General features: G+C 33.9%; 2 protein-coding genes across 2 annotated transcripts; both read left to right on the top strand.

The window, feature by feature from the left end:
• Nucleotides 1-10,799: 10,799 nt before the first annotated feature.
• On the top strand, nucleotides 10,800-11,870 carry LOC147509488 (uncharacterized). Its single transcript, XM_086597832.1, has one exon. The coding sequence runs from the start codon at nucleotides 10,800-10,802 to the stop codon at nucleotides 11,868-11,870; it is 1,071 nt and encodes a 356-aa protein (XP_086453958.1).
• Nucleotides 11,871-11,890: 20 nt separating this feature from the next.
• Nucleotides 11,891-13,008, top strand: LOC147509487 (uncharacterized). The gene is made up of 2 exons (XM_086597830.1): nucleotides 11,891-12,163; nucleotides 12,265-13,008. Exons 1-2 carry the CDS (start codon nucleotides 11,891-11,893, stop codon nucleotides 13,006-13,008), a joined length of 1,017 nt encoding a protein of 338 aa, XP_086453956.1.
• Nucleotides 13,009-26,664: the final 13,656 nt, after the last annotated feature.

Raw genomic sequence — 26,664 nt, 5'->3', positions numbered from 1 at the left:
AGAAATACTTGAAGTTAGAAATTGCAACAAATAGTTTAAATAAAAAAATAAAAAAACTTCAAAGCTATCTCTTGTACAACGTGTTATGCAAAATGGACATAATCTCATTATATAAAATCTGCAGCTTTTAGACATTCTAAGAGCATTTACTTCAGTTTCAATATTTCATATATTTTTGTGTCCTAATTTAAGAAGTTAGAATATTCCATATCATTAGTCATAAATTGTATGGAAAATTGATATATATCATTCTTTGGCAGAAAAAGCTAGCTGCCCAAAGAATAAAACTTAGGTTAGGTAACATTCCTAATTGAATTAAATGAATTATAGGTAATCCTATAATCTAACCATTTACAATGCAAAATCGTAAAAGCTGAAAATGCAACATCATACTAAGAACATACTTGAGATTAACACTGTATAAAAATTTCGAATAAGATAACTTTGTGCTAACAGTTAATATTCTATGAGATTTAAAATTTGAAGTGTATCTCATAGAGAACTCTACACGTGATAAACCAACAGAACACATTATCATGTCCAAAGACTTACTTGTTGTGGTGCATGGTTTAGGACTTCTTCACCACTTCATCCTCTTAGACTTCTTATAAGCACAATCATTATTCTTACGTAGAACCTTACAAAAAACTACCACTGAAAAAATATCATCCAAAGAAATAAGAAAATTATATTAATAAACAACAATGATTATAAATATCAGCATTTTTAGCGAAAAATAAAATAAAAAATCCTAATTAGATTAAAATTATTTTGACATTGAGGTTTTACTATACATTAATTTTTGTTAATAACGTAATAGTCATAAAATTGTAGACCCACCAACCCAAATCACAAGCCTTATGGCCAATGCAATAATACATTAATTCAAATCGCCAAAGGACAGTCATAGTTGGTAGAATAGCTAACGCCATTTGTTGTTGACTTAAAGACTATCAGAGCTTATCTCTAATTTGCCAAGCCCGTATGTCGAGTGGAACCCAAACTTTGACAGAGAACCATCAATTAGATAAGCATATATATAACGCAAATGTAAGAACCCAGTAATAGCCTATCAAGTGTATACTAATCCAATTATGCCCCTAAAGAAGAAAAGCTGAACAACTCAAAACCCATAGTGCCATATATATATTTTTTCGTTCTTTGTGCATGTATTGATAAAATCCTTGACGTGCCTTTAACTATTAGAGCCTGAGGCAGCCTTGCCTAGTCTAAAGTGACTTGAAGAACAACGCATACGTCTACATGAGATAAGACACGCGGGGTATTAAAGAGACGAAGATGCTTCAATTAATTTTGCAATCACAAAGAAAATGAGTGTGTATAGATTGATGTCAAGCACTTAATAATAATACAAAAGTACCTCGAGATGTTGAGCAGCGTTCGTAGTTAAACCAACAGTTACAGCAGCTAGTCCTGCTAACCCTCCCTGTAAATAAAATGAAGAGGTGGAGAGTAATAATAATAAGTCTAAGTTGTAATATATTATTCATCAAAATTGAGATATAGAAAAACCTTAATAGTCGGAATTCAAAGAGAGAAAACATAGCAAAGAGAGAGAATCACAAATCAAATTAGATTAATCTTCATGGAAGGGAGGGGAAGGGAGGAAAAATGATGGGTCTTGGAAAGAGGTACGGTGGTTTATTAGATAGTGTTTTGTTTGAGTAAATTATTAATATTATATTCCTTTTTTTTCTCATGATTTTTCATCAAAATGGGCATCTTTGTTTGTCCTACATTGTCATGAGTAAAATTTGACGTGGATGCTTGAGAGAGCTCGAAAGGGGCTTGCTATTATATGTATATATATTAAAAAGACTACATGTTTTAGGTTCAAGAGATGGGCGCCTATTTGAAAATGAATTACATATTAATAATATGTCATAATTAAGTTGCCCAAACTATTACAAACCTAAACGATATTTATCATCCCGAAATAATGGTCAGGAGGATGATTTTTGTTTATTGAATAAAACATCGAAAATGCAAAACTAAAACGACATTTTCTCATAGAGTTATGGTTCATTTCCTCAGTCTTAACAACCCAACCATTAACAGCAAGCTAGGTCAACAACAACAAAAAATCTTAATAAGAAAAACTTGTAACCAAAGAAAGTAGAATTTTTTTTTGTGCACACCTTTTAGCTAATACACCCTTGTCAGTATATATGATCCTTATAATTAAAATTGATAAAAGTCGTCAATCTACAATGCACACTTTAAAATACCCATTTCAGTTTATTAAGTAAAATAATAATGAAATTTACAACAAATGAACCTACATATTGTACAAAAAAAAAAAGTAAATTATGTGATATCTAATATAAAATAATCGAAATAATATTATCTCATTCAATTGAAAACAGTAGCAGGTGAAGTAACTAACTCTATGAGAAAATATAGCATGTCTTGCAAATGTAACGCTTACAAAACTAAAAAAACAACAATAAATTAAACCTGTTATATATTCTTCTTTAGAGCAGTCTTAACTCATAAAGCTTTAAGCACTTAAAAGTAGTGGTAACTCACTTGGATTCGCTAAAAAACAACAAAGCAGGGAATATATGGAGATTAATCAAACTCACCTTAGATTGCAAAACTCACCTTGGATTTTATAGAATAAATTATTCCAACTGGATATTGAGAAAGATTGAAGAGAGCATAAGATGTGTTGCACATAGTGTTAGCGAGAGTCCGAGAGATAGAAATCACTCATACGTTAGAGTTTCGATTAACATTCTAAAAAAGAGTTCAAATTTTAGGCGTGGGAATAATTGATTTTTCAGTTTTCAGCTGCGAGTGTTTTGTTGGGGGGTTTAGAGAAAGTAGAAAGAATTGACTTTTTGTTGGGGACTCGGGGTTTAGCATTTCTCGTAATATTTCTTTTTCTTTTTCTTACTTGATTTATCGGGTCATTAGTCAAAATTCGCATTTTTTTCTCCTGATGAATTACTATATGCATTTATATACATACTTACATACATACACAAATATGTATGAATATAAATTTAAGAAACTTATTGAAGCTTACCACGAAAGCATCGTTAGTCTTTACAATGAAAGAGTTTGGAGAGAGTTTGACTTGTATCCAGTGGCCATCTTTAGTCTCGACTTCCAAACCCTTGAAATTTTGTGAGATAGTATTATTGTCATTAAGTTCCATGTCCGTGTGAGCCTCCACACCAACCTTAGTTTCATTAGGATGGTCAGGTACCAACCTTAGTTTCATTAGGATGGTCAGGTACAAAGTACTTGTGAACATGGAACTCATAGTCGCCAGATTCAATGTGGTCATCATAACACTCAAACTCTCAAAGACCATCCTCCTCAACAGTTGATCCAACTCTACTACTTGCTTTGCATAAGAATGTATTGCTTTGCTGATCAATAAAAAGAAACATATTAGAGTACTGGAAAATTAAATTAGGCTATAATAATGGCCACCCTACACCCCAATGGAAGTGGGTGCTTACTTTGGATTGTTTATGATTGTCATCCAGTGAATTAATCTTCACATGATAAGATGGTATGGGATGGGAAGGGAGATGAAGATTAAGTGTTGTTTGGGTTTTGGAAAGAGGTGTGGTGGGTTTTAGATAGTGCTTTGTTTGTCGTGAATTCTCTGTAGATTACTATCGGAAAAAAAGGATTCTCTGTTAGATTTTGTATCTTTTTTTTCGTGCCGATTCATTATTTTCTTTTTTTCTCCTAAATTGTCTTGAGTAAAAAACTAATGTAGACACCTTGAGAGAGCTCAAAAAGGGGGCGCCTATAAAGATTAGGAATCCTTTGGGGTTAAATTTTGTGGGACTCTCACTTCGCCCAGTTTTTTTGGATCAAAGAAATTTATTTCAATTGCAATTAAATTTAATTGTCATTTGACAACAATCAAAGAAACAGAAGAAAATTAAATAAATAAATAAAAAATCAACCAACGAACCAATCAAAGTCGATATTTGTCATATTTATTACTTACTTATATGTGAACAGTTTCTCCATCAATCCAAAATCATACTTGCAATAAATTAGATTAAAGCAATCTATTAAAACCAATTATAGGATTATTACATCAGGAATAAAGAATACGAAGAAGTTTGTGAAGAAGTTCACATAAAAATATAGTCATAAGTTTTTTCATCTCAAAAATCATATGACTCGATTCTTGTGTTGATCAATAGTGAATAAGAATAAGTAGATGTGGGGAATCAATTAAGCATCGGAGAAATTACACCAATACATAGCTTAGTATATGCAAGCATTGCCAATAGCAACATATGCCTTATATTTGATTCCTTTCTTTTCCAAAATAAGGCCAAATGAGAAGTTATAATTTTTTATTTAGCTATTGATTACTGAATAAATATATGAACTTTACTCAACCCTCAAATATGTAATGAAAAAATCAGAATATATTTCACTCCATCATATACTTAAACTCTCTCCTAAGTTCTAACAATGAAAAAAAGATAATTAAGTTAGAAAGTAAATATTGGGGTGTAAGCACAACCTTCAAAATCGTCGAGAAGGTGTCACCACACAATATGTAGTTCTTGCGATTGTTAGAGTTTGATGATTAGTCTAGAGTACTTGTAAAACATTATACCATGGTTCAAAGAAATTTATTCCAATTGAAATTAAATTTAATTGGAATTCAACAACAATCAAAGAAACAAAAGAAAATTGAATAAAAAGTAAACTCAACTAACGAACCAATCAAAACCGATATTTGTCATATTTATTACTTACCTATCTGTGAACCATTTCTCCATCAATCCAAAATCATACTTGCAATCAATTAGATTAAAGCGGTCTATTAAAACCAATTATAGGATTATTACATTAGGAATAGAGAATACGAAGAAGTTTGTGAAGAAGTTTACAGAAAATATAGTCATACATTTTTTCACCTCAAAAACCATATGACTTGATTCTTGTGTTGATCAACAGTGAATAAGAATAAGTAGATGCGGGGAATCAATTAAGCATCGGAGAAATTACACTAATACATAGCTTAGTATGTGCAAGCATTGCCAATAGCAACATATGCCTTATATTTTATTCATTTCTTTTCCAAAATAAGGCCAAATGAGAAGTTATAATTTTTTTATTTAGCTATTGATTACTGAATAAATATATGAACTTTACTCAACCCTCAAATATGTGATAAAAAAATCAGAATTTCACTCCAGCATATACTTAAACTATCTCCTAAGTTATAACAATTAAAAGAAGGTGATGAAGTTAGAAAGTAAATATTGGGGTGTAAGCAAAACCTTCAAAATCGTCAAGAAAGTGTCACCACATAACATGTAGTTCTTGTGATTGTTAGAGTTTGATGATTAGTTTAGAGTACTTGTAAAATATTATATCGTGGGTCAAATAAATTTATTCCAATTGTAATTAAATTTAATTGCAATTCGACAACAATCAAATAAACAGAATAAAATTGAATAAATAATAAAACAAAAATCAACCAACGAACCAATCAAAACTAATATTTGTCATATTTATTACTTACCTATCTGTACGTGAACCGTTTCTCCATCAATCCAAAATCATACCTGCAATCAATTAGATTAAAGCGATCTATTAAAACCAATTATAGGATTATTACATTAATTAGGAATAAAGAATACAAAGAAATTGGTTAAAAAGTTTACAAAAAAATATAGTCATAAGTTTTTTCACCTCAAAAATCATATGACTCGATTCTTGTGCTGATTAACAGCGAATAAAATTAAGTAGATGCGGGGAATCAATTAAACATGAGGTTTTGATTTGAGATATAAATGAGTCGAAGCAAGCAATGAGAATGTGAACAAAGATATTGAAGTTAAAGAAATTGATTTTGAAGTAGGAAAAAACACCATGGTAACAGTACAATAAGATCATCACATGAAAACTATTAGATTGATTAGTAAGCGCAGATTTATCAATTAGTTATAAAAAACATTATAGATTAACATAAAAGGAGAAGCAGGTCCCTAGCTATAAATAGGACTTTTAAGTGGCGTAGACAAACAACTTGACGATACTCTATGATACTATCAGGAACAAAACATAAGCAATGAATAGTAGGTAGTAAACTTTGATGTAGATTTCAACGATGAAAAGTAGTGATGGAAAGAGTGAAAAGTTTGTAGAGAGTAACTCTTTGGTGGTTGGAATGTAGAGAGTAGAGATCATCGTTTTTGTTGCAAAACCATGAGGTGAAATTTTATTGTCTTTTATCTGAGGCGAGAGAGAAAGGGTTTCGGTCAGGAGAAGAGTATTGGACTATTGTGGGTTTTTTACGAAAAAGTATAATAGTTTAAACTTATAATTTTTTCTCCTATTTTTTCTTAATCCCCCTGCTGACGTGGACAACCCTAATGAGCCTGAAATGGGACTGCTATCTAAACAATAAAACACAGCATGATTTGCACTGTGCAACAAATGTCAGATCATGATACAGTTACGATATATATATATATAGAAAGAACTATTCAACAAATGTCATATCATCTAACAGTTGGTCATGTGTAAAGAAATTATTTTACAGTGCGAAGCATAAAACGACTCACGGCCGTATGAACTCGACGGACACCATGTTCCTCCCAATAAAGTCACCTAAAATAAAAACAAACAATAGCTCTTCAATGCACATGATTCTGTTTTTAGTGACATTTCATCCATTTTATACACAATGCATAGTTCCACGAATGAAAGTTATTAGAAAAAACTATTTGTATGGGTCGGCTTTTTTTGTGTGTTTCTATTCAAATTGTATATGTACCCCATTACAATCCCTACCTCAGTCACATGTCAACTTTTGCATCCAGATGCTCTTCTATAATTGCTTCTATCGTAGTGGGTTTGACATCCATTACTTTACCAAACTATATTTTCTTACTCTTTGCCTCAACTTCCAGCATAACAGGTCATTTCTCCTTGCACAATAATTAATAGAGACACCAAGAAAAATTGATTGCCTCAACGATCGTCAGTGTTGTTCGGTAATGATGTCTTCCATTGAAGATACAAGGTTTGTTTTTATCTTTTTTAAAAAAGTTTTCAGTTCAGACAGAATGGCTTTGACGGATTTAGTAAATGATGTTTTCCTTTGATTGGTTTTAAAGTTTCAAGATAACGACTTTATTTAGTTTCAGGTATAAGGTAACAAGGACGGTCGGTCGGGTGGTGGTAAGATTCTCCGACTCAATGTCCATGCACTATTTAATTCTGATTGTTTTCGTCGCAACATATAGTCTAACTTCCAATGTATATCTAATATAACTTTATATTTGTTTTCAGTATGCTGATTTAAACAAACACACAAACTGATTCAAATTTACTCCATAAGTTAAACATGGATTGTGAAATACCAGCTCCAGTGAATCCAGAAATAGTGCAAGTGAACATTCAAACACAAACAACAGTACAAGTTGAGGTCGACCCACTATCAAAACTTAGTTTTCCTTTCTATAACTTTAACTCATGTGAAATAAAATCATACTGGTTTTAAAGTTACTTCTACTACAGATTCGTCATGGTTCTATTTCCGACCAAATTTGTCATAGTAAAACACCCCACTTGCAAATACGACGTCAAAGAGCAGATAAGATTGTAACTCCAAAATTATGCCCAACAATAGAACATCCACAACCAGTTGGGGTCGTCACCGTTAATCGTTCTTCCGTTATTGAACGACCAAATCGTTATGAACTAGCTCAACGTGCGCGTCGAGAAAGGGAACGAGCTTTGCGATTGCAGCTAACTTCTCCAGTTGGAACTTCTATTCCTTCGTCAGTTACAAACTACGTTTCAGGAGGTTCCACACATGATCCCATGCTTATATCACAGTGTCCAAATGAGATGCAATTTGGCAATCAATTGTCAGCATTACATTCTACTTGCGAAGACTGGTCCCACGATTCTCTAGAATCGGTATGTAGTTTTACCTTCGGCACCCAACTTGGATCATCTCCCTTGCAAAGTAGCCAGTAAGTCTAATATTACTCCTATAAACTTTTTATATTGTAATTTTATTGTGATTAAAACCTCATTGGTGCCTCTATTTTGAATTTCAGATTATTTAATACTACTCCTGTGAGTACGTCTGAGATAGACTTACATTCTCAAAAAGATATGAATTGTGAAGAAAAACATCAAGGACTTCATCAAGTCATGATGGTCAATCGTTCAAACATAATTGAATCACCTAATCGGTATGCACTAGCTCAACGTGCGCGTAGAGAGCGGGAAAAAACTTCACGATTGCAGAGCATTTCACAAGTGGCAAGTGTTATTTCTTCATCCACTACTGACAATGTGTCCAGAGATTCCCAACATTCTATATTGCCACCGTCTCACCAGAGCGACAAAGGAAAAAATGTCGTTAATGACGAGGCACAGATTTTACAACGTCCAAATGATAGGAAATTTGTCAGACAATTGTCTGCATCACATTCTGGCACCGACAATATGTGTTATTATTCTCCGCATTCTACACGTAATCTCGCTTCTCCTTTCCAACTTAGATCTCCGTCGTTGCCTAATAGCCAAGTCTATTATATATTACTATTGGAAACTATTTTTTTTGGTGTCTTTTGGTCAATAAAATCTGATTAGTTCTATTTTGAATTTCAGACCAGGTGATACTACTCTTATGAGTACATCTGATATACTTAACCCATTCTCAAAAGGAGGTGGATTTTAACCAAACCTCTGAAGGCGACGCAGAAACGTCTGACGAAGAAGATTATGATGTATTTGAGTTTGGGCCTCCATTTGAGCCCTTGCCTGTTGTTCCAGATGTGCGCCATGATCTTGGTGAAATGAACGTCCAATGTCAATCTTGCTTTGCCCTCCATTGGAGCGCTGAGCAATTGACCAGGTCTACCAAGAAGAAGCCTTTATTTGGGTCGTGTTGCCTACAAGGAAAAATAAAAGTCCCTTGCCTTCAACCTTTACCCCAACCACTCGAATCACTATTCGAAGGTGGTGATTGGCTAGCAAAAGATTTTCGTAAAAATATTCAAGGGTACAACGCATGCAATGCCTTTACAAGTCTGGGTGTCAAAGCAAATGATCGTGTCCTCAGAGGCCATGGGCCAAAATCATTCACTATTCATGGAGAGTTGTGTCATAAAATTGGCTCCCTATTACCAAACAGTGATAATGACCTGAAATACACACAACTGTACATTTATGATGCAAGTGCCACTCTGGAATATAGAAGGCAACGCAATCCACATTTGTTAATAGAGGTGTTAAGTATTATTCAGGGGGTGCTTATTCAAGCAAATGCATGGTCCAAGTTTTTCAAAAATGCAAGTGACATTCTAAGGTCAAATGCAATTGTAAACAATAATATTCCTGCATACATACAATACACTCCTAGTACTGATCGATGTCGGTACAATCTTCCATCGACTTCTGAAATTGCCGTTGTGTTGCCTGGGGATGAAAGTAAATGTGACATGTTACGAGACATCATTCTGCATTATAAAGAAGGTGGACTGCAAAGGATAAGTGAGTGTCACCCAGCATATTCACCTCTACATTATGTGCTACTTTTTCCTAGAGGAGACCTTGGTTGGGGACCAGATCTGCGCCAATGGGATATTGCTAACAATTGTCCAGGTGAAACCCGTTTGACTCAAGTGCAATATTACGCTTATCGTTTATTCGATCGCCCCACATAATACTCATCTATTTTGAGGGGAGGTTCTCGATCTATTTCAACAGTGGTTAGTGGATGCCTAGGCTGCAACCAACGTAACCGTTTTCATAAGTATGTTCGATGAACCAAGACCACATTCGCGGTGGATTTGTATAAGTGTTTGACGGACATTTCCATGGAAGGGTTGCCTCTAGAAGAGATCGGCCGGCCGTTACATTCTCCGCCGAGTCATACAGGGAGCCCAAGACAAATGTACGAAATTTACCAGGACTCAATGGCCATAACGCGTTACAATAAACATCCAGATGTGTTTCTTACTGCTACAACAAACCCAAACTGGCCAGAGATTAGAAGAGCACTCAAGCAACACCAAACTGCTTCGGACCGTCCAGAAGTGGTCGCACGTGTATTCGAGTTGAAAAGGAAAGCCATCATGGAAGAAATACTCAGAAATGGTGTGTTCGGCAAAGCCGTTGCACATGTATATACAATAGAATTCCATAAATGAGGTCTCCCACACATGTATGCCCTCATCTTTCTCAAACAGCTGGCTGATAAGGTATGCAACGCAAAACAGGTTGATAAGATAGTGTGCGCAGAATTTCCTGACCCTGTCTCCCAACCAACACTTTTTGAAACTGTCAAGAGGTGTATGGTTCACGGACCCTGTGGCACCAAGAATCCGCAGGCCCCATGCATGGAGAATGGAAAGTGTACCAAACATTATCCACGTGCATTCATCGATGAAACAACAATGGATCAAGTTGGGTATCCTATTTACCGTAGGCACAATACTGGTAAGGAGTACGAAGTTCGAGATTATCAAGTTGATAACAGGGATGCAGTGCCTTACAACCTATTCTTATCAGAAATGTTCAATTGCCATATAAATGTTGAAGTATGTTCATCAGTTCGTGCCGTTAAATACATTCACAAATACATCTGCAAAGGCCACGACAGGGCAACTATGGTGATACTTGCCACTGATGACGAGATTTAACAGTATATTGATGCAAGCTATGTGGGACCACCGGAGGCAGCATGGCATCTGCTTTAATTTCCTTTGCATAAGGAGTACCCAAAAGTTGAAAGATTAGCAATTCATCTTGAAGGAATGCATCATGTTGTTTTCAATACAAAAGACTCTAGTGCTGCAGTTCTTGCTAGAGCAGACAAACAGAAATCAACCCTGACAGCTTTTTTTGAACAGTGTTCTCGAGATGCAGAGGCCCGTGCATTTACTTATCAGGAATTCCCACAGCACTATGTTTGGAAAAAAAACAAAAAATTCTGGAAGAAGAGAGACCAATGTTGCGCTATTGGGAGAATGTACTTTGTAAATCCAAATGCTGGAGACCGTTTCTACCTCCGCTTACTCTTGATAGTAGTCAAAGGTCCTACATCCTTTACAGATCTTCGTACTGTCAACGGATCTGAATATAGTACATTTAAAGCGGCATGTATTGCACGTGGTCTTTTAGAAGACGACGATGAATGGAGGCAATGTCTACAAGAGGCGTCCATAATCAACACTGGCTACCAACTGCGAAGATTGTTCAGCATTATGCTTTTGGAATGTTCCCCAACAAGTCCCGTGCTATTGTGGAATGAATTTGCAACAAGTATTTGTGATGACCTTGCAATGAAAATACGTAACACATTCACAATTCCTTACCCAACCGAAGAACAAGTAGCTGATTATGGGTTATATTTGTTGAACCAATTGCTTTTTGAAGCAAGAAGAACATTATCTGATTTCCCAGACATGCCTAAACCCAGAAGAAACTGGGATGAAGTTACAGAAAACAGACTCATTTGGGAGCAAAGACAGCTCCAGCATGATAGGCTCCACGCAGAGGCCACTTCGAATGTATTGCGTCTGAATGACGAACAACGTGATGCCCATACCAAGGTAACAAATTCAATGGTAAACAACCGGGGAGAGGTTTTTTTCTTGGATGGAGCAGCAGGGACTGGTAGAACATTTGTGTACAACACAATTGCTGCAACTTGCCGCAGTCTTGGTCATATAGTAATAACGGTTGCTTCATCTGGAATTGCAGCGTTGTTGTTATCTGGCGAAAGAACGGCCCATTTGACTTTTAAAATTCCTTTAAATGTGAAACATTCTGCAGTTTTACCAAAAACTCAATACATGCTGAACTTTTCAAAGAGACAAGCTTAATAATTTGGGATGAAGTGCCGATGCAACATAGACACTGTGTTGAAGCTGTTGAAAGGACGCTTCGAGATATCAGGGATAATTCAAATCCTTTCGATGGAATAACTGTTGTTCTTGGAGGTAATTTTAGACAAACCCTCCCTATTATACCGAAAGGGGTTCAGGAGCAACTTGTAGGTGCATCGTTGAGGAGATCTCAGCTATGGCGGCATGTTAATGTTGTGCACTTGGTCCAAAACATGCGCCTTGATGTGTCAGACCCTGATAATGCAAACTTTGCCAATTACTTGGTCGAGGTTAGTTGTTAATTTAAACTTTTAGTTATGGTTCTTTACTATAGATATATGTTTAGTCAAAGTTGAGTGCCAGCTAATTTTGTTTTTTTCTTGACTTTTAGCTTGGAACGACTCTTGCGGAAATGGTCGATCTGCCTACAGGCATACGTCAGTGTGGAAATCAAGAAGAACTCATTTATTCAGTTTATCCAAATTTGGATATGGCGGGCACAGCATCACCAGCTTTTCTAAATGAACGAACTATACTCTCTGCACGAAACGACGACGTCAATTTAATCAATGAAGCAACTCCAAATTTGTTTCCTGGAGAAAAGCTTTCTTACTTAGCGGCAGATAAAATCATCGATGATGCTAACAATTCTGAAAACAATGGCTCCCGTTATCCAAGTGAATTTATTAACTCTCTAGATCCCCCCAGCTTGCCACCTTTTAATCTACAATTGAAGGTCGGCTGCTCTATAATGTTGCTTAGGAATATTGCACCAAGGGATGGACTCTGCAACGGGACAAGACTAATCGTGCTTCATTGTGAAAAAAAAGTGATTCAAGTAATTATTTTAACTGGGGCAAAAGCCGGAGAAACTGTGTTTATTCCTAGAATATCTCTGTCCCCATCTGCTCTTGAGATGCCATTTCAAATGTCAAGACGTCAATTCCCAGTAAGACTTGCATTTGCTATGACAATAAATAAGTCCCAAGGACAATCGGTGAAGTATGTTGGCATTGACCTACAAACCCCCGCATTCAGTCATGGCCAGCTATATGTCGCACTATCAAGATGCACATCTTCGAAGATGATTAGTGTTCTCTTACCACCTGATTCATCTAACAGTCTACCAATATAGTGTACCCAGAAGTTTTGCTTTCATATTGTACAAGGGAAAACAATTTATGTTAATATAGTAATTACACAAGTATCATTCAAATAATGAACTGCATGCTGTCAATTTGAAAGAAGTAAGTCCAATGCTTTACTCCCTATAAGGACCCTTTTCCTTTGACTTTTTCCAATTTTGCCAAACTTTATATTAAATTACATTATTGCAATCAACCATCCGTCATAAAGTGGCACGCGGGTTTTTATCCCTTGACCATAATTGATCTGACATTATTTAAAAGTGGCTCCATTATATCAAACCACTGATAGCATTGACACACATGTGTGTGGGTATTTATCCCTTCACAATAATTGATCTTACATTATTTAAAATTGACTCCATTATATCAAACCACTGATAGAATTAAAACAAATGTGTTCGCACTGATTTTATGAAGTTAATGACGTTGTAGTATTTTTTTTTTATATTATACTTAATATTAAACGCCAAAAAAAAGTTTGTTTGACAAATTGATTTTTCTTTATTAAATAATTCTTTTACAGTCATATCTACGTACATCTTTTGTTAAATAATTCTCCAACTGTGCTTAACAATTTTTTAAAATTCCTCATGCGACATCCCTCATGCTTAAATTGTAAGAAAAAGTTGTTAAAGAAAAAGAAAATAAGGGACACATATATGTTTATACAAAAAAACTTGCGACACACGTACACGTGTAACAATATAAAAAAAAAACCCAACCTTCTTATCTCTCCACATCTAAAAAAAATCGGCTCACCTATACACACACCCATCCATCCCCAATAGTTTTATGCCCTAAAACAATATTTATTTTCCTACATCCATGCTCATTTATCTTTCTCATCAGAAACCTAACTTACCAATGGCCCAAAACATACGAATTGTTCCTGAGCAGAATTTTATACAGATTTACAATAAAGGCCTGTTCCAACCTTTTTTAGATATTGAACTACAGCGTAGAGGTTTGTTATCTCTTTTACATCGCCCCGATGTTGCATATTCCCCGAAATTAGTTTTAATGTTTTACAATAATGGTAGGTTAAAAAATGGCTGTTTTTTCGTTCGTTTGAATGAACGCGAGTTTGAGTTCACTCCGCAACTGGTTTTCGAGAGTACACACATTACAATGAATGACAATGTACTCACACTCCAAAAGTTACCCTATGATACTATTAAAACATTGATGATTGACACAGTGATTAATGGCGAATACAACCGAGGGGCACCTTGTGTTTACCAAAACTCACTAAGGCGCAACCAACTAGTAGTGACACAGTGGTTGGCTCACAATGTAGTCGGTACATCAAAAACATGCGACATTACGAAGACGATCCTCCACCTACTATGGGTTTTGCAGAACAAAAAAGACGAATTTTGTATGGTGCAGTTTCTTTGGAACACAATTACACAGGCTCGAAAGAATTCTGCTCCCCTACCAACTTTAATCACAAAAATCATGTTACGCTGGGGATTTTATACTGGTTTTGCTAGGTTGAAAATTTCAAAGGCAAGCAACGTCGCCAGCTACAGAACTTGTGCTACGGGTTTTTGGACACCTGTTGAGATGTGCACTACTCGACATGAACAGGAGGAGTCACCTGCAGCCCAAGTAGATTACTTTACTGAAGATGCATTGAGGGAGATAGTTAATCCTACAGTTGGTATTCATTTTCTTTTCTAGATCATGAGGGAAATGTACGAACGTCAGGGATTCATTCATGCACAATTAATGAATTTGCAAGATCATGTGGAGGTGTATGGTGAAGAACAGTTACAGTTCTTGCATAATCAAGCACAATTTTTAGAAAACTATGCACAGATTTTGGGCAACCAGAGACAACTTCAGCAGCAGGTTCTACAACGTATCAATGAACTTCAAGCTATTGTGACTACTTTGATTCCTCAAACAACCCGTCGTCAATGCCCACGAGCTCCTTTGTCATCTGATTCTGCATCCAGTTAAGAGTTTACAACTTCTTAATGTTAAGTTACTGTTAGTTATGCAATTTGGAAGTGGTGTAATATTTTTATGACATAAATTCAAACTTTCAATTATTCTATGTGGTTTTCATGTAAGTACCAACATCTCTTATTTCGCACCTCCCTCACATTTACAACAGTTCATTTAGCGCTTACATCAACCTTAAGAGGCATAAAACTTCAGTTAGGATAGTTAACAACATAACAACATTCATTACCACACAGATAACAATCAAGGACAAGTGTGATTTTCTTTTCATTAGGAAGCATAGGTTGGTTGCAATCAGTATATTGTATTTCCTTACTAAAACATCCAACCCAATCGCATTTCAGCCACATTTCAACTACTTTGCCTGAACGATCCCAAACTTTGACCAAATACATAACAACCTGCTTTACGAAAATGTACCAACTCCCAAAGAAAAAAAGGCAAATCCTACATGTGTCTTTCTCAAGCTAACGCTTTATTTCGAAATTAGTACATGTACATCTAAAATTATTATTACTTCCTGTTGCAAAGTAGGCCTACTTTGTTTATTGGGAACTATTGTACATTGAAATGTGGTGTAGTTTTGTTGTTCGTTCATGAATAGATTCAACTAATTAATCTTCCCGATGAAACATACATAATTGTTAAATACAATTGCGTCTATAAGAAATCAAACAGATCGATATGCTTAATTAATTTTTTATCATGATGTTTTTTAAAATGCTTTAGGTCTTTGTAATTTACCATGCTGTTAAATACATTTATATTTGAAAACATAAATAATTGTACTTGGCGTTTCCTTCGCACGCCTTCTAAAGCTTTGATAAAGTTTTAACACTGTTCTCCAGCCTACAAAGTTGAAATTAATCTGTCCATACCTGTTTTTTACAACCCCCAACGGGAAACATCTTTTAACCGTTGGATGAACATACAGATTTATTACAAATGAAAATTATATTGTATATGTAACAACTTCAGGGAACTATTGTACGTTGAAATGTGGTGGGCGTTATACTTTTGTTGTTCGTTCATGAATAGATTCAACTGATTAATCTTCCGATGAAACATACATGATTGTTAAATACAATTGCGTGTATAAGAAATGAAGCAGTTCGAGATGCTTAATTAATTTCTTATCGTGATGTTTTTTAAAATGTTTTAGGTCTTTGTAATTTACCATACTGTTAAATACATTTACATTTGAAAACATTAAAAAAATGTACTTGACGTTTCCTTCGCACGCCTTCTAAAGCTTTGTTAAAGTTTTTACACTGTTCTCCAGTTTACAACGTTCAAATAAATATGTCCATACATTTTTTTTGCACCGGTCAACTAAACAATTATGGTTTTCTTGCAGTACAGAATGTTAGGCCTAATTTCCCAAGTGGCCTTATGATATCCAATTATTGTTGAGGACCAAAACAAAAAAACATAGCAACTTGCTTTAAGAAAATATACAAACTCCCAAACAAAATAAGTTAATTCCTACATGTGTACTCAGATTGTTTCTCAAGCTGACACTGTTTTTCCAAATAAGTATTCACTCATCTAAAATTATTATTAGTTTTTACTTGCAAAGTAGGCCTATTTTCTATCTCCAACATCTGGTCACTGTGCAACAAATAATATCTCTTCAATGCATAGGATTCTGTTTTGAGCAACTTTTGTGCATTATATATACAATGCATAGTTCTCGCAAAAAAAATTAGTAGGATAACTATTTGCATAGTCCGTTTGTTAATGTTTATTAAAAGTTAGTAGCGGAACTATTTATTTAAATTATTTGCATAGGTGGGTGGTTCACATTGACGCACCAAAATAATTTGATTATCTCAACAATGATCAGTGTTGTTTTGTTATGATGTCTTCTATTGTATACTTATAGAAAAAATCATAGATCCAGCAAATAAAGCTACCAGAAAAACTATTTGCATAGTCCGGTTGTTAGTGTTTATTGAAAGTTAGTAGAAAAACTATTCAATGAAATTATTTGCACAGGTTGGTTGCATAGGTGGGTGGTTTACATTGAGAAACCAAAATAATACTTTTGCATATATCGCTTTAATCAATTTTCAAACAGTTTAAAGGTGGACCATGTTCAAATCAATAATGCTTTTCTTGCAGTATGGACTGCTACGTATAATTTTTGAAGTGGACTTACGACATCCAATTATTGTTTAGAAAAAAATGAAAAACATAACAACCTGCTTTACGAAAATGTACCAACTCCCAAAGAAAATAGGGCAAATCTTACATGTGTCTTTATCAAGCTAACGCTTTATTTTGAAATGAGTACCTGTACATCTAAAATTATTATTACTTCATGTTGCAAAGTAGGCCTACTTTGTTTATTGGGAACTATTGTACGTTGAAATATGGTGGGCGTTATACTTTTGTTGTTCGTTCATAAATAGATTCAACTGATTAATCTTTCGATGAAACATACATAATTGTTAAATACAATTGCATCTATAAGAAATCAAACAGATCGATATGCTTAATTAATTTTTTATCATGATTTTTTATAAAATGCTTTAGGTCTTTGTAATTTACCATGCTGTTAAATACATTTACATTTGAAAACATAAATAAATGTACTTGGCGTTTCCTTCACACACCTTCTAAAGCTTTGATAAAGTTTTAACACTGTTCTCCATCCTACAAAGTTGAAATTAATCTATCCGTACCTGTCCGTACCTGTTTTTTACACGAATCAACTAAACAATAATTATGGTTTTCTTGCAATACAGAATGCTAGACCTAATTTTCCAAGTGGCCTTATGCTATCCAATTATTGTTGAGGACCAAAACAAAAAAAATATAACAACTTGCTTTAAGAAAATGTACAATCTCCCAAACAAAATAAGTTAATTCCTAAATGTGTACTCATATTGTTTCTCAAGCTGACGCTGTTTCTCCAAATGACTATCTATTCATCTAAAAATATTCTTAGTTTTTACTTGCAAAGTAGGCCTATTTTGTATCGTCGACATCTACTCACTGTGCAACAAATAATATCTCTTCAATACACCGGATTCTCTTTTGAGCCACTTTTGTGCATTCTATACACAATGTATAGTTCCCGCAAAAAAAGTTAGTAAGATAACTATTTGCATAGTCCGGTTGCTAATGTTTAGTGCAAGTTAGTAGCATGACTATTTATTTAAATTATTTGCCTATGTAGTTGCATAGGTGGGTGGTTCACATTGACGAACTAAAATAATTTGATTACCTCAATAATGAACAAGCGTTGTTTTGTTATGATGTCTTCCATTGCATAGTTCTAGAAAAAGACATAGATCCAAAGAAAGAAAGTTAGCGAGAAAAACTATTTACATAGTTCGGTTGTTAGTGTTTTTTGAAAGTTAGTAGAAAAACTATTTAATGAAATTATTTGCACATGTTGGTTGCATAGGTGGGTAGTTTACATTGAGAAACCAAAATAATGCTTTGCATATATCGCTTTAATCAATTTTCAAACAATTTTAAGATCGGTCATGTTCAAATCAATAATGCTTTCCTTGCAAAGATGCGGACTTTCTACGATATAATTTTTGAAGTGGGCTTATGACATGCAATTATTGTTTAGAAAATAATGAAAAACAGAACTACCTGCTTTAAGAAAATGTACTAACTCCCAAAGAAAATAAGGTAGATCGTACATGTGTCTTCCTCAAGCTAACGCTTTATTTCGAAATGAGTATCTGTACATCTAAAATTATTATGACTTCCTATTGCAAAGTAGGCCTACTTTGTTTATTAAACCTCCGTTTTTTAAGTAAGAACTACGACATATTAGCTGTTGTCGCATTAATCAATGCTTGCACTATGCCCTGAAAGGACTACAATGCTTAATTTTTCCTGGGCACGTCTTCTAATGCCATTTTCGTTTTTTTCAATATCCAAACTATTTTCAAGTCCACAATTTTCAAATCTACACTACTGAAAGCCTAACACTAACCCATTTTTCTTATGCCATCCCAACATATTGACCCTTGTGGATTCAATAAAATTATTTTGGTTCCTCAATGTGAACCACCTACCTATGCAACTAACCTATGCACATAATTTAAATAAGTAGTTCTGCTACTAACTTTCAATAAACACTAACAACCGGACTATGCAAATAGTTTCCTACTAACTTTTTGTCCTGGAACTATGCATTATGTATACAAATCACAAAAGTAGCTCAACTTAGTGCACATGTAGGTAACGGTCCCACGACAATAAATAGTTCTGCTACTAACTTTCAATAAACACTAACAACCGGACTATGCAAATAGTTTTCCTACTAATTTTTTCTCCTGGAACTATGCATTGTGTATACAAATCACAAAAGTTGCTCAACTTAGTGCACATGTAGGAAACGGTTCCACGACATTGTATTAACGACATTACTGCCACTGATGAAAGTTTGAAAATTATTATTAGGGTTAGTAGAATATGGGAAATAACTGATTACTCCACAGATGAATTAAAGTCTTTAGACATGTTACTCACTGACCAACACGTAAGTATATATCACATATCACCATACTTTTATAGTTTATAGATGATTCAAAAAAAAATGACTCACTAATAGTCAAACAAACTTGACGAAAAAGTTGCGCCTACTTTTGATACGACAAGAAAAATAGTATAAACCAATACACATGAAAAAAAAATTGACACTATTACAGAAAAACCCGTTCTCAGGCAAAGGCACTATTTACAAAGAAAATCATTCAAATTTTCGTATGCCAAAACTTGGTTAACTATATAAATAGCAAATTGAATATTAGTTAAGAGTGGTTGACAAGAAATAAGATAATGAGTTTCTACTTTATTTGGAACATGGTCCATACTAGAATGTAGGCCAACATAATCAGTTGTGAAAAGAAAGCTGCATAGCCTCCCTAATATTACATTCTATACGGATCAAATATACTTTTAAAGTACTTTGTTCCCACTTGCAGAGTGGTTGACAGTAAAGAAGACAAAATTCGCCTTGTGTCATTTGGAACATCTCCCATGATAGACCCAACGCTTTCCAACTCTATTTCTCGTAGCAGTTTTTCCCAGCTATAAATATTGCGTTACCCCTCCCACCAAACTTCCTATATAATTCAAAAAGCAAGATTTTCCTATCATTCTATAAATAACTTAAGGTATGCAAAACTCCATTTTAGAACTTCCCAATTTTGTTTTTAAGGTTTAATCGCTTCTGCAATTATTGAAACAAATTTCATTTATGGAGTATCACTTCATCCAACGCAAAAGATGCTAAGATAAATAAAGTAGCTATTGAGTAGTGAGAAGCAACAAGCTTGAGAAACAAGAAAATTATAAAACATCGAAAGAAGTGTTTATTTTTTGTCCACTTGCTTTTCATTTCTTTAACTTTTAACACATATATATTAATAATAATAAAAAAATAAAATTTTGATGATTACTTTTTCTCCTTTTTATGTTGACACCCACTTGAGTTGTGTTACCTATGTATCCATTTCTTAAATATAATTTAATAGTGTGTCTTTGATGTTAGTGGTTTTTTATAATTAAAAATGAAATTGACTTTGGAAAACAAAATGTTTTTTAAATGCCTATTTACATATTTGACTGGGGATAGTTAAAGAAGTAAATTGCGAGATTTTTTTATTTTATCTTACCATTAATTAGTTGAATTAACTTAGTCTATTTGTGATTTATGTTGTATATTGAATAAAAAATAAGAGGGTCAAAGTGGTAAATTTTAAAATAATCTTTTGTGGGAAATATTCAGCCTTCCAATGGCTCTCACTATCTGTTCAAACAATTACATATCATCATTTCTGCAATTTCAGCATATTTCCTCCACGCTTATACAACCGGTCTCAACCTCAAGTGATCTCACAAATGGCAACGGTCCCACGACATTGTATTAACAACATTACTGCCACTGACGGAAGTTGGAAAATTATTGTTAGGGTTAGTAGAATATGGGAAGTAACTGATTACTCCACAGATGAATTAAAGTCTTTAGACATGTTACTCATCGACCAACACATAAGTATATATCGCATATCACCATACTTTTATAATTTTTAGATAATTCATCACAATTTTTTACTTACCAAGGTCATTGTGTATAACAGGGACATCGAATACATAGAAGAGTGCCTAAATAATTGATATCAAAATTCAACCGGCAGTTAGTTGAGATGAATTTTCTCCATCCAAATTCAAAGGATTATATGGCCTAACATCTCATGCCTATATTATTTACTTCAAATGGAGCACAATGCTAAAAATGATTGAATCCGGATGCATAGAATTGCCAGAATTTGGATTCTTATTTACAAATTTCAGCCAATTGTCAATGAGAGTAGATAACAAGTACCTCACAGGTAACAACATATGCGATTGTTTACAAAAGATTCATTAACTCTTACTTCAAATCTTTATACATACGTTTGTTTGTCTTTTGTAAATATTGTTTTTTAGATGTCGTCGGGCGCCTCTACGCATGTAGCGAACTCAGAAATGTAATAAAGAAAAACAAAAAAGAGACTGGGCTAAGAGAAATGGAGCTCTAAGATGAAGAGTGAGTCATAATATACTATTTATTTTTATATGCCCTTACTTTTGATATACGCAAATTGATTTGTGAAATTTTGTAGGGGATATGTGCTGAAAGTAATCTTATGGGGAAACTGTGCAGTCCTATTTGATGACCAAACGATCAAAAATCATGCCAACAAAACAGTAGTCATAGTGACGGCTTCAACTGTTAAAAGTTTTAATGGTATCTGATTATTTAAGAAAAGAAATTTGACATTATTCTTTATTTTTTAACCATTTTGAATATAATAATAAAAAAACAACAAATTGCAGCTGAATACACAATTTCATCGACAGCTGCTACCAGGATTTACGTTAATCTTCAAATTCGAGAAGTGTTGAATGTTCTAAACAGGTAACACTCAACTAAAAAAAAAAAATTGTAAAGAAACTTCCAAATATGTGCAACAACTAACATTGTTAACAACAATTTTGTTTTCAACAAATCCAATTCAAATGCAATTCGATTCGAGATGCCACGTAAAATAAACCTGCAAAGCATTGAAGAATTCTCAGATATAAACAAGAAAAGTTTGGCTGAAATTATTGCGGCAACAAACGAAATTTCGTCGCAAGTACAATGGTTTTTTTTAAAAAAAATTCCAGTTCTTCCATCTCAATTATAGAACACCCTACATGTAACCTTCACCTATATATGCTCACAGGTGATGAAGTTTACTTGCAAAGCAACAATTTCCAGCGTGCTTCATGACTACGGGTGGTCCTACGATGCATGTCCACATTGCCAAAAAAAAAAATAACCGAGGAGAACAACTACGAATGTCCAAAACACGGCGCTGTCAACCCTAATAAAAGGTTAAATCCGTTACAAACCAATTATTTCTTCATAACTTAACTTACAGATTTCAAATTATATAATGTGTGTAGGTATCAACTAATAATGGAAATAGAAGATGATACATGTTCTGCACGCGTTATTGCACTGGATTGTGAGGCAACTTTACTATTACAACTACCCGCACAAGATCTAATTAATATGGATTTGGAGGTACAATATTTTTTATCTTATGCTCCCTATGCATGTTTTATACTCCCCCATGAATTAAACAACTAGATATATGTATATATAATTGTGCAGGAAAATAATACAGAAAAAGTGTTGCAAGTTTTTGACAAAATTGTAGGATATAAAGCTACATTTCAAATCAAAGTCATAGACTTCAACAAAAGACAGAAAAACAAATACCTAACTCTTTCAAAAGTGTTGCCCGAGGTAGAAAACGTAAGTCCCAAATTAATCCTGATTCTCTAAACTTTTATGTAACCTAACAGTACGTTATACATGTAAAACTTTCAGACAAGTGTGCACCCATCCTCAAATGAATCCAAAAGCACAACGACATTTGATGATGGCAAATCAAATTAATTTGACACAATTGAGCAACTTGGTATGTGTAATACATATTTCATTTTTGCCTGTAACAAAATTCCTAATATACCATTTTTCCCATAACCAGAAACGAGACATTATGGATGCATCAAAAGAGAATCTACCAATGAAGCAAGGCCTCAACCAATAATGCTACTATTGCGCGCGAGTAGAACGTGTTTCTAAGCTGTCAAATAATATTATACCAGCTGTTGGCTGCACAAAAATAAATCATCTTTCCATTATACTGTATTTTCATTGCCGTTAAATTGTATTGTGTCCTATTATAAGTTGTTCAAAAATAAAAGTTATCTCCAATTTGTTAAACTTCATAATGCAATTTTGTTTATAATTTAAACAACTGCCCATACTTAAGTATTATCTTAATAGCAACCTATTTATAATACAGCTAAAGTCCTCATAACATTAAAAAAAACACTTTCTATAAAGTAAATGTTAGTTTTAATAATACAAGCATTACAAATGTCACATCATAACTCGACGTCACAATAGTTTGTAGCCAAAGGAATAGTGTGTTGTCAAAGTTGTATTGTGATATAAATGATTAAAATATATTTTTTTAAATGAAATAGTTTAACAACTATTTCCTCCTTGGATAGTAGGCGCATCTTCCTTATTAGCTATGTTTCAAGACAACACTGTTACGCTACCCAACTTTAAAACAACAACACACATTATTATGTTACATACTTATGCAATATATGTCTTCAAACGAAAACCACTTCAAACTTTGGCCATTATGCTCTAAAAAATTATCAAAGGCATACATCTCGACGTATTAAGTGGTCCTTAATATATAAAAATTTCATTGGTTATAACTTAATCTACATGGAAACCAAGATTTAGACAATAAAATTCCAAAAATACAACATAATAAAAACATGTCCTTAACAATAAGCATATAATATATATATATATTAGTTCAGATCTTCTCTTAGTACAAAAACATAATGTAAATTGTCAACAAATAACCATTAATCATTCTTACCCTTAACAATAATTGAGGCAAAACCTTCTGGATCCATTCCCAATTTTTTTCCTGTACAACTCAAACAGCTGGTTGTATGTAACAATGGTATGATTCCTGCTTACCTTTATTTTTTCCAATTGATTCAGACCTCTAACAACCTCGATATCTTTGTTACCCAGGCGAGCAACTGAGAGGTCATAATGTTCCTTAAGATTGACTACCTCAGTCTCTAACCGCGATATCTCAGACTCCAATTTATGAATCTGCTCTTCACCCCGTGAGCGATACCCATCATACCATCTGAGATCATATTCATGTGCCTCAGTCTCAGCTTTCATAGTGGTTATAACTTCTTCCATCTCCTCCATACGCATGTGATAATGAGTTAGTGCTTCCTCTAACTTAGTCATGCGACGAATCATCTTCTCCAAATGAGGATCTTCAACTCTCAGTGTTGGGGCTTCTTCGTTATCTTTCGTTGCCGTTTCTTCAGTTTCTTTCATAATGGTGCTACAAACATTGGTTTTCACACCCACCATTTCGTTTACAGTCTTCAAACTAACAAGGCAGTCACTCTGAAAATCTGCCAATTCTTTATAAAGGCATCCCACACCATGAAGAATCAGTTGCACCTAAATAAAATTGATAATTAAAGGAAAGTAAGACCATTTCTCATAAAAAATAAATTGTTATAAAAAATAGGAATTTAAATTAAACTTACAAGGCTTAATCCACTAAGAGCATCAACAAATTTCAAAATTACATTATCAGCGCTTGCTCCACGTCCTAAAACAACTCTATCGGTAAGTAACATCCTCTCTTGATTGATGTTTGATTCCGCAGCAGATACACTACTTCCACCACACCTACTACCAACACATGGATGCTGAAAACGTGTTAAAACCTCTTCCATGACCTTTCACTTCTTATACTCTTTAATATCTTCACACTTACCTTTCTCCGTAATAGCAGATGTTACTGCCTCGGATTGAACAATAACAGTACAATCAGACAACGCACCAACGTCACCCATAATTTCATCGTTGTAAGGAGAAACAGACCTGACTACATCTGGAAGATCCATTTTTGCTCTACCAAGGCAACTGGGAAATAAAACAATCTTCCCAACGCATAACACATATAAATAATATGTAAACCAACGTTTCAAATGAAAAGTATACTCAACTTTGTTGTTATTTAAAAATACAATATAACTAAATAGTGTTTGGGTCAAACAATTTCTGCATATGTACTTACACGCTCAATTTTCGAAGCATAGTTATCAAATACTATTAACAGCAACCCCACATGTCTCTTTAGCTCCTTCCCCCAAATCCAATAATTACTCCCACCACCCCTTCATCGAACACTCGACTTTTAAAAACCTATAATTTTTTTTAATCATGACTTTGGACTTTCAAATGTGACCACCATGAAAAACGGCTTTGAACAGACAAAGGACTCTGTTCCTTTGTTCATTAAGACGGTAATGAACATCAAAGTTGGAAAAGCATTTCTTCCAGAAAAATCCACTTTTAACCAGTAATTGCTCAAAGAATCTTGCCCCCCATTAACACTTGTGCAACCTATTAAGTTTATAAGTTAAATTTCTTTTTCTTTTTTGGCATGTTCTTTTCCATGTACAAAAAAAAAATATAGTAATAAGTTAATCGACAAAATTGTATATTATGTTATTATTTTACCCTTTTTAATTACACCACCATTTTTTTTACTTATCCAAAATTCTAATTTTGTTAGCTTATTGAAAACAATTGATTATATCCGTTAAATAAAGGGTAAGTTGAGGTTTATACAGTTTATTTCTCTGTTTCAATTCTACACAATTGGAAAATACATGATGGTGTTTATTAGGTATCTACAAAGCATTAATTACAACGACAATTGATGTGCATTTTACCATTACATCTTCCGCAGTTAGTTTATTCTCCAACAAAATATAAACCAATAAAAACAAGTTCATAAACCTTGCTTATTTTCATATATCATTAGTTGTTATAAATAACTTAATGTTAAGAAAAATTCAATGCAATGAAACACAGCTAACATTTCATAAATTTATTGAATTTAGCAGTGAAAAATTACAAATGTTGTTATTTTGGTTCAAAATAAAAGCTACCTTAAACTCTCCAAATGGTTAAGCTAATTGCAAAATTTAATTCTAAAATAGTTAAGTTTATTATAAGAAGCACATAAGAAGACCCAAAAAAAACCGAAAGAAAAGTATATTATCTGCTTTGTCTTCAACACCTGTTCTCTCCCTCCCATCGATCTCTGGTCAGAAGCTCTCGCCAATTTTGGGTTTTCTTCAGAGGCTCCTGAACAACTACGTTAATTCGTCTCATTTCCTCGACTATAAGCAGCCGTCAACCCCATCAGGTTACTGTTCATTTCTCCTTCCAGATCTGACTTTTCCTCAATGTATACATAATTCTTTTGCTCTTTCATCTTATTTATTTATTTCCCATGTTGGCCCAATTTCAACTTTGATATTGTAAGCCTCTATAGTTACAACAACGATTTCTGAAAAAAACATACACCAAAACAAACAAATGAACATCATTATTAATAATGGGTCGTATGTCTTACGTTGTTTTAACTGTTTAATGTAATTTCTTTAACTACTTATTAATATACTTAGTATATATAGCAAAATCGTCTACCAAATATGAATAAATGAGTTAAATCAGAGCC

This window comes from Coptis chinensis, chromosome 3 (assembly GCF_015680905.1).
Source record: "Coptis chinensis isolate HL-2020 chromosome 3, ASM1568090v1, whole genome shotgun sequence".
NCBI lineage: Eukaryota > Viridiplantae > Streptophyta > Magnoliopsida > Ranunculales > Ranunculaceae > Coptis > Coptis chinensis.
Note: the sequence above shows the minus strand (reverse complement) of the source record. Positions and strands in the feature narration are given on the sequence as shown.